Source organism: Danio aesculapii, chromosome 4, assembly GCF_903798145.1.
Source record: "Danio aesculapii chromosome 4, fDanAes4.1, whole genome shotgun sequence".
In the NCBI taxonomy this organism is placed as follows: Eukaryota; Metazoa; Chordata; class Actinopteri; order Cypriniformes; family Danionidae; genus Danio; species Danio aesculapii.
The window spans coordinates 21913663-21928514 of record NC_079438.1 but is presented as its reverse complement, the minus strand read 5'-3'; the positions used below and the strand labels follow the sequence as shown (position 1 = coordinate 21928514).

The 14852-nt window shown below is 37.2% G+C and overlaps 1 protein-coding gene across 1 annotated transcript; it reads left to right on the top strand.

The window, feature by feature from the left end:
- Positions 1-5111: 5111 nt before the first annotated feature.
- LOC130222364 (gastrula zinc finger protein XlCGF8.2DB-like) lies at positions 5112-13752 on the top strand. Its single transcript, XM_056454948.1, has 3 exons — positions 5112-5169; positions 5707-5857; positions 12828-13752. Exons 2-3 carry the CDS (start codon positions 5773-5775, stop codon positions 13733-13735), a joined length of 993 nt encoding a protein of 330 aa, XP_056310923.1. The 5' UTR covers positions 5112-5169; positions 5707-5772; the 3' UTR covers positions 13736-13752.
- Positions 13753-14852: the final 1100 nt, after the last annotated feature.

Below are 14852 nucleotides of genomic sequence, written 5' to 3'. Positions count from 1 at the left end.
GAAACCTGCTAACGGGTATAGCTGTTCATGCCAATATAGCCTTAAGCATATTACATGAACAGGGCCTGCCGTACATCTCTTAAGACAAAGAAGCATACACTGCGTAAAGCATGTGCTGGATAAGTTGGTGGTTCATTCCACTATGAGAAATACAAAAACTAACAGAAGGACTAAGCGAACCCTGATTAATAAAGGGACTAAACCGTAAAGAAAATGAATGAATATATGAGTAATATCACACGAGTAGCAGTGGATGTGGCCTTCTATTAGTTTTTGTATTTCTACTTGTTGTAATGTCCTGTTGATGCAATAACAAAATAAAATAAAAGCAGTGTGATGTGGCTGTATATCAACAGTGGTGGAAGGCTTGCATTATAGTGTACAATAGGCACTTGAGAACGATTGTCCCTCTATCTGTTGTTTCAATCCCCTGAGATCTTTGCTCATCTTCAGAACGCAAATGAAGACACTTTAGATGAAATCAGAGAGCTCCCTTGTCTGTCATAAACAGCAAGAGTCCCGAGATGCTCAAAGTCCAGAAAAGGAACCAAAAACATTGTCAAAACAGTCCGTGTGACTTTAGTGGTTCAATTGTAATCGAGTTCCAAGAACATTTTGAGAGCAAGAAAATGTTGAAAAAAGCAGCCAAAGTAGGAACTGTTGACCCATATAGTGGCTGTTTTTGCTCCTGAATTCTCTTCATTTCCATTCAGCAGAAATACTAAAACAGGTTTGGAACCAGTAGAGGATGAGGAAATGACAGAATTGTAATTTTTTATGTGAACTACCCCTTTAATGCTTCTTTAAGTAAAGGTAAATTAAATATTATTACTGAAGATGTTGCTAAAGAAGGGCAGGAAACGTGGAACACAGATAATAAGAGACAACGACTCATGTGAAAAAAAAGAAACCATATGTAGGCCTATAGTTGTAGAAATAGACAAGAAGAGGTCATAATTATGAAGATGAGATTTGGATTCAGATATTAATAGGAAGTAATGTGTTGTAGACATGCAAGTCATCATGAACTGGATTAAAAAAGTTTCTCAAAATTATCTTAAATGTTTAGATTAAAGGTTTTGATCAACTTTAAATACTGAAGTGTGTGTGAGAGAAAGAGAGAGAGAGAGAGCAGATATAGTTTAAAATGATAAACATGGGAGAAATGTATCAATAAGTCATGACTAAAACAGTAAGTGGCAAAAAAGCTAAACAAAAAAGACTTATTTTGGCGTGGCGTGTGACGTCATCAGGCGGTGTCGCTTCAGCACTGTGATTCAACTGGAGAAAGGCAGAAACTAACTGCAGAAACTGTACATTAATTAAACCTCCTGATCTTTTAAAGAAATAAAAAAACAACAGAAAATCCTTTAGATTTACATTTTAATATGTTTGAATTAAAACGAGCAATCAGTAGCGCTAGACAAACTGCCCCTGGTAAAAATGAAATATGCTATAAAATGTTGTCACACATGTCGGATGCATCACTAGAAATAGTATTGAATTTATTCAATCAAATTTGGGACACAGTTCAGTTACCTTTAGTATGGAAACAATCTATAGTAGTACCTATACTTAAACCAGAGAAATTCCATCAGATCCATCTAGCTATAGACCCATTTCATTGACATCTCACTCATGCAAAGTTATGGAAAGAATGATAACAGAGAGAATGACCTATTTTTTAGAAAGCAAAAACCTTTTTTCTCCATATCAGAGTGTGTTCTGTAGAGGCAGAAATACAATGGACTCAGTATTATGTTTGGAATCAGACATCAGGAAAGCACAGACTAATAAAGAAGTTGTTATAACTATCATTTTTGATGTAGAAAAGGCATAATGTACGAAATGCTATGGAAGGAGGAATTGCTGATTAAGTTAAAATCTTTAGCAGTCACTGGTAAAATGTATAATTGGGTCACGAATGTCTTATTTGGAAGAAAGATACAAGTTAGGGTAAGAAAGGAATATTCAAATGAATACACAGTGGAGAATCCAACTCCTCAAGGTAGTGTTTGCTGCCCATTGTTGTTCAATATAATGATAAATGACATTTTCTCTCAGGTTGAACAAAGTGTAGAAAAACTGTTGTGTGCAGATGATGGGGCATTATGGATTTGAGGCAGGAATGTGTCATTTGTGTAAAAGAAAGTACAGAATGCAATATTTGAGGTGGAAAAATGGGCAAATAAATGGGGATTCAAACTATCTGTTGCAAAAACTCAGGTCATTTGTTTCTCAAGATGGCATAAAACCGTATCACTCGCTTTAAAACTGTATGGGCAACCGCTAGAACAAGTAAAAACTGTAAGGTTTCTTGGGGTTTGGTTCGATAAAAAGCTGACATCATCTGAATAAAATCATAGACAAAGGTAAAAAGGTTATTAATATACTTCGTTGCCTGTCAGGGCAAGAGTGGGGAGCGAGTAGGACATGATTACAAAATATATACTGGGCCCTCATGGGGTCTGTCCTTGAGTATGGGTGTATAGCTTACATGTCGGCAGCAGAATCAAACCTAAAGAAATTTGATGTATTGCAGGCTCAGGCTCTTAGAATCTGTAGTGGATCATTTAGAACCTCGCCAGTTTCATCAATGCAGGTTGAAATGGGAGAAATGCCCTTAAGCATTAGAAGAATGAAATTAATAATGGCGTATTGGGTTAATATTCAGGGACAAAATAATTACATCAAGCAATAAGTATGTTATTAGAATGTTGGGAGCATGAGAAAACCAATTTCATAAGTTTCAGATGGATAGCTGAGGCAAAAGCCAGAACTATTGGATTAGATCAAATGCAATACTGTAAGTCAGTCCAGCCTGATCTCATGAGAAAACGTAAGTATTTTACGTTTTGTCAGTTTAGTGGCTAATTCGTACGAATTCGTACGAGTTCAGTCGTACGAAATTGTACGATTTTAAAAAGGAGGCGTGGCACCTAACCCCGCCCCTAAACCCAACCGTCATTGGGGGATGAGCAAATCGTACTAAATTGTACGAATTAGATCGTACGAATTTGTACGAATTAGCCACTAAATCTAAAAGTTACGAATTGCCGTGAGATTGTGTTGGTCAGTCCCAACCCCATATATTCTGCCATGGTTTTTTCCATGACCTAATGTTGACCTCAGTATACAACAGGAGTTAAAAGACAACAATAATAATCTTCCAACTAAATGTATAGTGCAGAATTATTTAGAGAAACATTATAAAGAATCAATATTTTTATTTACAGATGGATCCAAAGACCCTGAAATAGGTCATACAGGCGCAGCAGTATATCCCAGTTAATCAATCTCATATTAAGAAAAGAATAACTAATAATATATCAGTATATACAACAGAGTTAATTGCAATATTAATTGCCCTGCAGTGGATTGAGGAGAACGACATAAATAGTGTAGTAATTGCATCAGATGGTTTTACATCACTTGAAAGTATAAGATCTGGAAGGTCATCATTTAGAATGGATATTCGTAATAACCTGCTCTGTAGGACATATTATATTAAAATGATGGGCAAATCTGTATATTTTATTTGGGTTCCTGCCCATGTAAGCTTGGAAAGAAATAAAAAGGCGGACATGCTGGCCAAACAAGCTCTCAGAATTAGTGAAGTAGATCTAGAAGTCCCATTGAGTAAAGCAAAAGCTAAAATCATAATAAGAACGTATGCACAATCAGTACTGCAAGTATACTGGGATAACATTGAAACAGGTAGACATCTATATAATATATATAAACAAGTCGGTGCTGGGAGGAGGGAGAACAGAAATCGTAGGGAAGGAAGTATTATAACTATTATGAGAATAGGTCATACTGGACTCAACCATACTTTATATAAAATAGGGAAACACCCTACTGGGCAATGTATGGATACACTGTAATCAACAATAAACAATAGAACATGTTTTATTCCACTGTAGTAAATATAATAAAGAACGACATGATCTTATTCAATCAGTTAAAAAGAGCAAACTTCATGATTTCACATTGGCAGGTTTATTAGGGAAAAATCTAGTGAGGTATATAATGACATAATCAAACTTGTTACAGAAACCCATTTAGAGTAAAGAATATAGAATAATATAATCAGAGGAATTAATTGTTAGCCCACTCCACCCCCTCCCCATTATTTATTTATTTGTTTATTTTTTTCAATCTCCTCCTCCCTCTTCCTCCCCCTCTCTCCCTCCCCTCTATTTTTACACTTCAGTTATTATTTAAACAGTTCCATACTCCATTCCAGTCGGTGGCGGTAATGCACCTACAAGTCTGGTTGCCAACCGCCAGTAAAACCCAAAGAAGAAGAAAAAGAAACTGATTATTTAAAGTTTCAGGTTTTTCATCCGATACAAAATTATGTACCTGCTGTTGACAATATTATTTTAACCCTTTATACAACATAATACTATTTTACTCAAAGTAAGGAGAACTATTGAACAACGTGTGCGTGTGTGTAATAAGTGTTTTACTGAAGGTTTAATTTATTAAACAGCACAATGTCATTCCATTCGAAGTTTACATCACTATACATAAGAATTGTAGTACTAGTTTTATTCAGCTCATTTGTGGCTATTGTTTCTTGCTCGAACTTACCTGATTTATTTTTGTTAATTACTCTCATATAAATAAACTGTTGAAGCAAGTGTTGAAGAGAAGATATTTTGTTTCTGTTCGTTGTTTTATTTATTTTAAACAGGACATTTTTATTGCTTTGTTAATTTTAAACAGGATAAAGTGTCCAAACACAGAGAAAAATTATATTTAAAAAGTCATGACTAGTTAGTGCAACTAAAACATGTAGTAGTAATGAATACTTTTTACTTGAAGGGCACCTATTTTACCCCTTTTTCAAGATTTAAGATAAGTCTTTTATGTCTGTAACATTTCAGCCCAAAACACCTATCAGATTATTTGTTATACCTTTTAGAATGTTGAGATTTTCTGCTTTAATTGTCTTTAAATGTTTAGAGTAAAGGTTTTGATCAACTCCAAATATGTGTGTCTGTGTATGTGAGAAAGTGGAAAACGAGAGAGAAATGTATCAATAAGTCACGACTGCAACAGTGAGTGGCATAAAAGGTTAAAAAAAAGACTTTTATTTTGGCGTGGCGTGTGACGTCATAAGCCTGCGCCGGTCCCGCGCTGTGATTCAACTGGATAAAGGTTTGTTTTAAAGTGTTTACACTTATAAACTGATTTATTGACGTTTCAGTTTTTTTTCATTCAGTGCTAAATAATGTACCTGCTGTTGACAATATTATTTGAAACCTTTTATACAACACATAACCCTATATACTCACAGTAATGGGGGCTATTGTTTGAATAAAGATAGGATAAACTTGTGCAAAACTTGTCTTGTGCAAAAAAAGTGCTACACGTTGCTGTAAGCAAACAATAAAATAACGAAAACAAAACAATTAAGAACATACCTGATTAAAGTTTGAATAAAGTAAATGTGTGTAACAAGTGTTTTAATGAAGGTTTAATTTATTAAACAGCATAATGTCTTTGCATCCTAAGTATACTTCACTATATAAGAAATGGAGTACTAGTTTTCATCAGGTCATTTGTGGCTATTGTTTCTTGCTTGGACTTACTCTGTTAACCTGATTTCTTTTCATTAACTCTCATGTAAAGGAACTGTTTAAGAAAGTGAGAAGTTATTTTGTTTCTGTTCATTGTTTTGTTCATTTTAAACAGGATAAAGTGTCCAATCGCAGATGAAAAACTCCTGCTGAAGTGACTGATCTCCACACTGTTATAAAGATGGCGTTTATTAAAGAGGAGAGTGAAGATGTAAAGATTGAAGAAACATTCACAGTCAAACAGGAAGATTTGCAGGAACAAACAGGTTGGTTTTCATTCTCAAAGACCAACTCAGTCATTTGATCCTCATTCAGATATATTTTAATAATAAGAATACTAAATTAAATCCATCTTGCAGCCCTGAGTGTGCTGCCTAGTTCTCCTAAATCCACATAAGCACTCATTAAAAGAAACAGGAATAAGTTTCTTTCGTTACTTGTTCTCATGTCTTTTGTCATTCTTTTTATGTATTATTAGTCTCCCATTTTCTCTACCTTCTTAAGGTTATTGCTTTTCTTGATCTTCTACTGTTTGTAAAGCGTTCTTGAGCACTGGTGCTATATAAAATAAATAAAAACAATAAATAAAAAAAAGGTTTAACTGAGCTGACGATATTTGACCTTCAGTATTCTCATAGACGATATCTGCTATTACAGTGATAGTGTTGACTTAGTACTTTCCATTTGTATATGTCACGTTGATCACAATTCCCTTTTTTCCATCAACTTCTTTATGGGTTTAAACTTGTTTCTAGTAGTTGTTACTAGTTCTCAAAGATAGTATCTGAGTTAGAATTACGTTATTATTATAATAACTAATTACCAGGGCTGTAGTGTTTAAACAGGGTTTCCGCGGGGTCTTAAAATGTCTTAAATTCCCAAATCTAAATTTTAGGCCTTAAAAAGTCTTAAATTTACTGAAATATTGTGTTGTAGGTCTTAAATCTTTTTTAAATAAGTCTTCATTTTCCTTTGTTCATGTTTTGCTACCCAATCTGGCCAAAGCCCTTATAATCACCAACAATCCATCTCAATAACTTTTCATTCAAAAAGGTTATTTTAACTGTTTATCATAATGGTTTGATTATTTTCCTCACAATAACATTTGTTTAAAAGTGCTCCATGTATTTACTGCCGAGGACATAGACCTGACAGATTGTTGTGCATAGATTTAGTTTATTATAGTTTTATAACTTTTAAAACATTTGTTCATTTTTTTTTTTTTACATTTTAAAGTAAGTTTATGTTGGAAAAAAGTGTGTGGATGCAAATAAATCTTGTTTTTACACTATTTAATTTTTTATTTAATCTAAAATACTGTATTTTTTTATTTTCATTTATTATTGTATTATTAAATGTAATTTTATATTTTTAAATATAATTACATAATATATAATATAATTATATATAGGGAAAATAAAAGTCTTCCATCTGGGGCATTTGAAAAATTCCGTAGCCTTTAGCCCTTTATGGGTCTAAAATGTTAACCCTGGTTTAAGGTATGTCAAAAGCGTGGATGCCCCCAATTTTAAACATGCTGTATGAAATGGACACTGAAATAATTAATTGTTATAAAACATTGGACAGTATTCTAAACTATATGATGATGTTGTGGGACAGCGAGAGACATCACAAACAAATTATAGTGGAACAATAACGTTTAGCATTGCACTGACTACAACTGGCCAACAAACTAGTCTAAAAATGACTTTTGCTGCTTAAGAAATGGATTACAGCATGCTGATGATATGCAAACATTTGAGTGTAAAGTTCATCAGAATATTGACCATATTCTTCACGTACCAGCAGGCGGCGCCATTGGAATCTTTTTGCTTGAGACTTTTTTTAGAGAATGAATTGTTAAATCCTAAAAACAGTGTTATGCTGCTTATGGCCCGTTTCCACTGAGTGGTACGGTTCGGTTTGGTACGCTTTTATAGCCGTTTCCACTGTCAAAAAGCGTACTGAACCGAACCGTACCGTACCACTTTTTTGGCACCCTTTCGAAAGGGTACCAAACACGAGAAAGGGTACCAAAAGGCAGAGCCACACGCGCAGCTGAACTCTATTGGTTTACAGAGATACGTCATTCGCTTACGCAACAAGCCAGAATGAAAACAAAAAAAAACACCATATTTAAAATACACGCACAGCTGAGAGATTACAGCGGAATTATTTATACATATAATAACGAGCCATGGTCGACCCGGGCTCAAACAAACCTTGTCGTCGTCTTGATAAACAGCCACAAAGCCATGGAGTAGAGCAGATTTACCCTGTGCCCCGTAGTTTTTTTACGAGGCAGTCTGAGGCGCGAGCGGTTTCGCTTTCTTCCTTGCGCTCGCCCGCGCGTCTAACATTATATCTGAAATAACAAACTTCTTGAGCTGATGATAATAACCTGCGCTTGATTATTGACGTGCTTTTGAAATCCGATCCTGTCAGACACTGACAAACGCGCCAGTGAAGCGCAGAAAAAACAAAGGAAAAGCCGGAAAAAAGGAGCACATTTTTTCAGCAAACATGAACAAACTGCCTTGTTTAACTATTATTGTTTTTATCACCTTTTGGACTAATATGAACTCAGAATGATGGAATTGTTCTCTAACAGAGGCTACATGTGCTGCTGAAGATTAAAGACACAGATGAGAGGTTTACACTGACTGTAGGCTATATATTGTGTTGTTTTTGAACCTAAATACGGATGAAATGTCTGTTGTGTGTAGTTCTTCTGTAATTGATAACATATCGGAAACTGTATGGGGCTGTTTGTGTTTATATATGTTCATTTATTTAGTTATTTAATATAATTACAGACGTTACAGTAGGCTGTTTCGCACTGTCATTGATCTGCAGTTATAATCAACTCATGTTCATTGAGAAGTTAGTAATAAACATTTCTACACAAGTATTTATGTGTATGAAGCATCTGTGTTGTGAGAAGTGCTTTTCATATATGTAAGTGACCCATACAGCTTTATTGTAGACATTTCCTCCAGCGAGAATGACGTCGACTGAAACTTTCTGTCATACACCATGCCCACCAAAAGGGTACCCTTGTTAGTGGAAACGCAAGCCTGATAAAGGTGACCCGTACCAAACCGAACCGTACCATACCAGTCGGTGGAAATGAGCCATTAGGCATGGGATGACAGCAGAAGTCAATGATTCATTTGAATGATTTAGCCTGACATGTTAACTGCTCCAAAATACTTTCAAAGTTTCTCAAAAGAACATTTTTTGTGTTCAAAGGAGAAAAGGTGCTTGTTTTTTACCCAGTGATATTTTTATTTAAGGTTTTCATACCGTCAGAATCTTATACTGGCCCATGCCTAATGCTGCTTGATGTTGCAAAGTCATATTTTCTAATTTTATGATTTTTCTTTGTATGTATAGTCATGAACACACTTGTTTGTAGAGCAAGTAGTGTGACCGTTTCCGTTTTTATTATTCCTGGTCATTTCTCCAATAGGCAACTAAATTGGAGGTTCTAAAACATTAGTATATGAGATCAGGTTACTACTATGACATAAATTACAATTGTCGTTGTTTGTTATTGTATTCTGGTTATCCTGAGATCTGATGCTGAGTGTTCTTAGGGGTTTTTTACACTTCAAATTGTTAACTCTGGGTCATTGTAATCCTGCATGAACAGAATCCTGTGTTATCTGTAGTCATGTTCCACACAGCTCATGCTACATGCTATACCAGAGGGCTGTTCCATAAACCAAGCTTACAGAAAAAGCCAGGCTTATTTTGGTAAGTCAGGTTTATTAATGGCAGATTCGGTTTCATAAATTAAATTTACAATAGTTCAAACTCAGTTACTTTGCCAACTTTTGCTAAGAAACTAGCCTGGTCCAGGGCAGGTTAAATCTCAGGTCTTAAGTCTTAAATTCACGCTTAGTCAAAGTAATTTTAACATTCACCTGCTGTAATTTGATGCCATTTGAATTCATTTTATAGTCACTTAATAGTAAATGTGTATATATACACAAAACATCTTTAATACATATAATACGATAATACACTTAAATTCAAATAAGTTATTGCAAACAAAACAAATACAAACTACAACATTTCAACTACATTTTTTTGTTTTTTTCCCCTGATTATAAAAAAAAAAGTATTTAATATTTTCCCCCAACATATTCATTTGGGTGTAATAATATTTGGACTGTAATTTTTTTTGTGTGTGTTAAATTAGTTCAAATTTTGCTTTGTTAGTTAATTCATTGATTTTCCTTCAGCTCAGTCCCTTTATTTATCAGGGATCACCACAGTTGAATGAACCACCAACTTATCCAGCATATGTTTTAAACAGTGGATGCCATTCCAGCTGCAATCCAGTATTGGGTAACATTTGCATAAGTTATATACAATAATGCAAACTCACAAATATAAGAGTGAATTACGCATTTACATTTAGTCATTTAGCAGACGCTTTTATCCAAAGCGACTTACAAATGAGGACAAGGAAGCAATTTACACAACTATAAGAGCAGCAGTGAACAAGTGCTATAGACAAGTTTCAGGTGTGTAAAGTCTCAGAAGCTAAGCATTGGTAAAAAATTTTTTTGAGAGAGAGACAGAGTACAGTTAGTGGTATAGCCAGAGAGGCAGTTGCAGATTAGGAAGGAAAGTGGAGACTAAACAGTTGAGTTTTTAGTCGTTTTTTGAAGACAGCAAGTGACTCTGCTGTTCTGATGTAGTTAGGGAGTTCATTCCACCAACTGGGCAGATTGAATGTGAGAGTTCGGGAAAGTGATTTCTTCCCTCTTCGGGATGGAACAACGAGGCGACGTTCATTCACAGAACGCAAGTTTCTGGAGGGCACATACATCTGCAGAAGTGAGAGCAGATACGAAGGAGCGAAGCCAGAGGTCGCTTTGTAAGCAAACATCAGAGCTTTGAATTTGATGCGAGCAGCAACTGGCAGCCAGTGCAAACGGGTGAGTAGCGGAGTGACATGTGCTCTTTTGGGTTCATCAAAGACCACTCGTGCTGCTGCGTTCTGAAGCAGCTGAAGAGGTTTGATAGAATTAGCTGGAAGCCCGGCTAGTAGAGAGTTGCAATAGTCCAGTTTGGAGAGAACAAGAGCTTGAACAATGAGTTGAGCTGTATGTTCAGATAGGAAGGGTCGGACCTTTCTGATGTTATAGAGTACAAATCTGCAAGATCGAGCAGTTCTAGAAATGTGGTCAGAGAAGTTTAGTTGGTCATCAATCGTTACTCCAAGGCTTTTTACCATTTTGGATGCAGTGATGGTTGCTCCATCCATCTGGATTGAAAAGTTATGGTGAAGAGTCAGGTTGGCAGAAACTTCAAGCATTTCCGTTTTCGCGAGGTTAAGCTGAAGATGATGATCTTTCATCCAGTGTGAAATTTCTGACAGGCAGGCTGAAATGTAAGCTGGAACCGAGGGATCGTCAGGGTGAAAGGAGAGGTATAGCTGGGTATCATTAGCATAGCAGTGGTAGGAAAATCCATGTTTCTGGATGACTGTTCCTAAAGATGCCGTGTAGATAGAGAAGAGAAGTGGCCCAAGAACAGAGCCCTGAGGTACCCCAGTGTTTAGATGCTGTAGGTTGGACACCTCTCCCCTCTAAGACACCCTGAATGACCTGTCCGAGAGGTAAGAACTGAACCATTGAATAACAGTGCCTGCGACGCCCAGTGACTCAAGCGTAGATAGCAGGATCTGGTGGTTTACAGTGTCAAAAGCAGCTGATAAATGGAGCAAGATGAGGACAGATGATTTAGAGTCTGCTTTAGCCAGTCTGAGATCCTCCACGACCGAGAGCAGGGCAGTCTCAGTTGAGTGGCCTTTCTTAAAGCCAGATTGCTTGTTGTCCATGAGGTTGTTTTGAGTAAGAAAGTCCAGGACTTGATTGAACACTACTTTCTCCAAAATCTTGGCCATGAATGGAAGCAGGGATACCGGTCAGTAGTTTTCAAGTAGCGTTTGATCCAGGTTGGGTTTCTTTAGCAGTGGGGTTACCCTAGCCTGCTTAAATGAAGTAGGGAATAGACCAGAGTCAAGAGATTTGTTAATTATGTGAGTCAGTGTTGGTATGACTGCAGGAGAAATGGCTTGCAAGAGATGAGAGGGAATGGGATCAAGCGGACAGGTGGTTTCATGGCTTGATAGCACGAGATTGGACACCTCAGACTCAGAGAGCTGGGAAAAAGAGGTGAGTGTGTGTGGTGTTGGTGGTGTATCTTGTGTGTTTGTTGTAGGTGCAGCAAATTGAGCACTGATTTTTGCAGTTTTGGTGCAAAAGAATGTAGCAAAGTCATCAGTAGTGAGTGTGGAGGATGCGGGTAAAGGAGGAGGATAGAGGAGGGAGGAAAATGTTTTAAAAAGTAAGCAAGGATTGGTGGCACTGTTGACTTTCTGACGGAAGTATGTCTGCTTTGCAGAAGTAACCTCAGCCGAGAAAGAAGACAGAAGAGTTTGGTATGTTATGAGCTGTTCAGGATTTTTAGTTTTTCGCCAAATTCTCTCAGCAGCCCAAAGTTTTGAGCGATGCTCACGGAGAACATCAGAGAGCCAGGGTGCAGGAGGACTGGCCCGGGCTGGCCTGGATGTAAGAGGACATAGTCTGTCTAGACATGATGCTAGCGTGGAGCAGAGTGTATCAGTGGCACTGTTCGTATCAAGTGCAGAGAGTTTGCAAGATGGAGGTTTCAAATTATGCGTACTTAATATGAACATGCAGGATTTGTCTCAATCAAGTCTTCCAAGCAAGTTAAAAATGTGTAAATCTAGTGGAGGATAGACATGAGGGAACACAACATGATTAATCTAGAGCGAGTGCATTTGATCATTTGCATTTAAAGCCACAGGCACAAAAAGAGCTTGGTTATCCTCTGACCCCCAAAATTAAATCTTCTGTAAGGTATATGATCTGATTTTGAGTTGAAACCTCAGACACATTCTGGGAACACTAAAGACTTACTTTACATCTTGTAAAAAAAGTTCATAATAGCCTCACCATTTACTCTTCCTTGTGTGGTTTTAAATCTTTGAGTTTCTTGATTCTGCTGAACACAAAAGAAGATATTGTGAAAAAAACGCTGGCTTACTTTGTGTTCCAGAAGAAAGGAAATGTTTAAAACCACATGACGGAGGGTAAATGGTAAGGTCATTTTAATTTTGGGGTAAAAAAATCCATTTCATGCTTGATGCTTTGTGCCTTCATACTAAAATTCACTTTTTCTTTTATTTTAAAGACCTGATGGTGCTGAAAGAAGAGACTCATCAATGGAATAAAATGGAAGAGAAACAGCAAGAAATAACAACTGATGAAAAACCCACACTGACTGAAAAAACTTCACCCAGAAGACCTCAGAAATCCAAATCTGAGTGTAATTTCAGCAGTGAACAGTGTAGAAAGAGTTTTAGTCAAAAGCCAAACCTTGATGTTCACATGAGAGTTCACACTAGGGAGAAACCTTACAATTGCGAACAGTGTGGAAAGAGTTTTGGTCAAAAAAAAAGCTTCATAACCCACATGAGAATTCACACTGGAGAGAGGCCGTACACATGCCAAGAGTGTGGACAAAGCTTCTATCATGCAGGAAACTTTGCAGCGCACAGGAGAATTCACACTGGAGAGAGGCCCTACACATGCCAACAGTGTGGAAAGAGTTTTAAGCAAAGTGGCAACCTTAAAGTTCACATGAGAACTCACAATGGAGGAAAAAAATTTACTTGCACACAGTGTGGGAAAAGTTTTGCTCGAAAACAAGAGCTTGACACCCACATGAGGATCCACACTGGAGAGAAACCATACACATGCACAGAGTGTGGTAAACGTTTCACATGTAATAGCGCACTCAATAACCACATGAAAACTCACACCGGAGAGAAGCCGTTTCCATGTGCTCAGTGTGGAAAGAGCTTCACAACCAAAGCTAGCCTTATGAACCACTTGGATGGTCACACTGGAACCATAGTGTTCACATGTGATCAGTGTGGAAAGAGTCTCACACGCAAAGACACCATTAAGCAACACATGAAGACTCACTCAGGAGAGGATCGTTTTAGATGCAGTGAGTGTGGAAAGGGCTTTAAACAGAAAATAAGCCTCAGTAATCACCTGAAACTTCACAATGGAGAGCAGAGTGCTCAACATTGAGAGCTTGTCCACATAAACACAGGGTATATTCAAAATGGCTTTGCATGTAGTTTTCATGTAGTTTGGCTGTTCATTCATGTGAAGTTAATTTATAAACTATTTTTGAGAGGATCACATACTTATGATTGTTCCATGGCTGGTCCTGCATTAGCTAACACATGATTCACCAATCAGATGATTCCTGACTCACTATAAATAACCAGAGATTCTTACCTCAGTTATCTTCGTCTTGAGGAATCCCCCCACTCGCCCTCATTTCTAGATTTGGCGACACGGTAGCCCAGTCGTTAGCACTGTTGCCTCAACGCAAGAATGTCACACGTTAATGTCCCCACTGAACAAGTTGACATCTGTGTGGAGTTTTGCTCATTCACTTGGTGCTCGCGTGGGTTTCCCCAGGGTTCCTCCCACAATCCAAAAACACACAACCTAGGCAAACTGAACATTCTACATTGGCACCATAGTCGAGCTATTAGTAAGCCATATATCTCCCTTAAGCCATCCCTATATCTGTCGTTAGAACAGAAAAAAGTCGTGGGAGTTCATCGAGATCTCCCTGAGTTCAAACTCCCCTCTCACCCTGTTTACATAAGGGAGCCCAGGGCTCGAGGATCCAATGAGCTTGGAGCTCTCTCGCAGAACAAGTGTTAACTATTGAATTCATATCAAGTTACTGAAAATGAAACCCTTTGGACACCTGGAGATTTTAAACTCAATTATTGAAAAGGGGTGAAGATTTTGACAACTGTTTCATAGTGTAGTTCAGGGATCAGATCAGATTGTAGTGTAGATCAGAGTTGCTACCTGACTGCAAGAACGCAATATAACTCTATATGTTGATAGATTGTGTGCCTTGTTTCATATGCAAACGAGTATTTGCATCTGAAAAGGTGTGAACCAAATGGCCTACAGGAACTCAAGAGTTGTGACCCAACCAAAGCAGTTGGGTAATCTCTGAGAGGTTTACATACTTTGTTATAAATTAGTGTCTCACAGACATTACTTTTGGTTAAGTTACTTGAAGACGGACACGTTAACATCACTGCTGAGGAACTGCACTATTCATCAACTTCAATAAAGTCTTCTCCATGTAAGAGCTTTGGTCAGCTTGCTTATT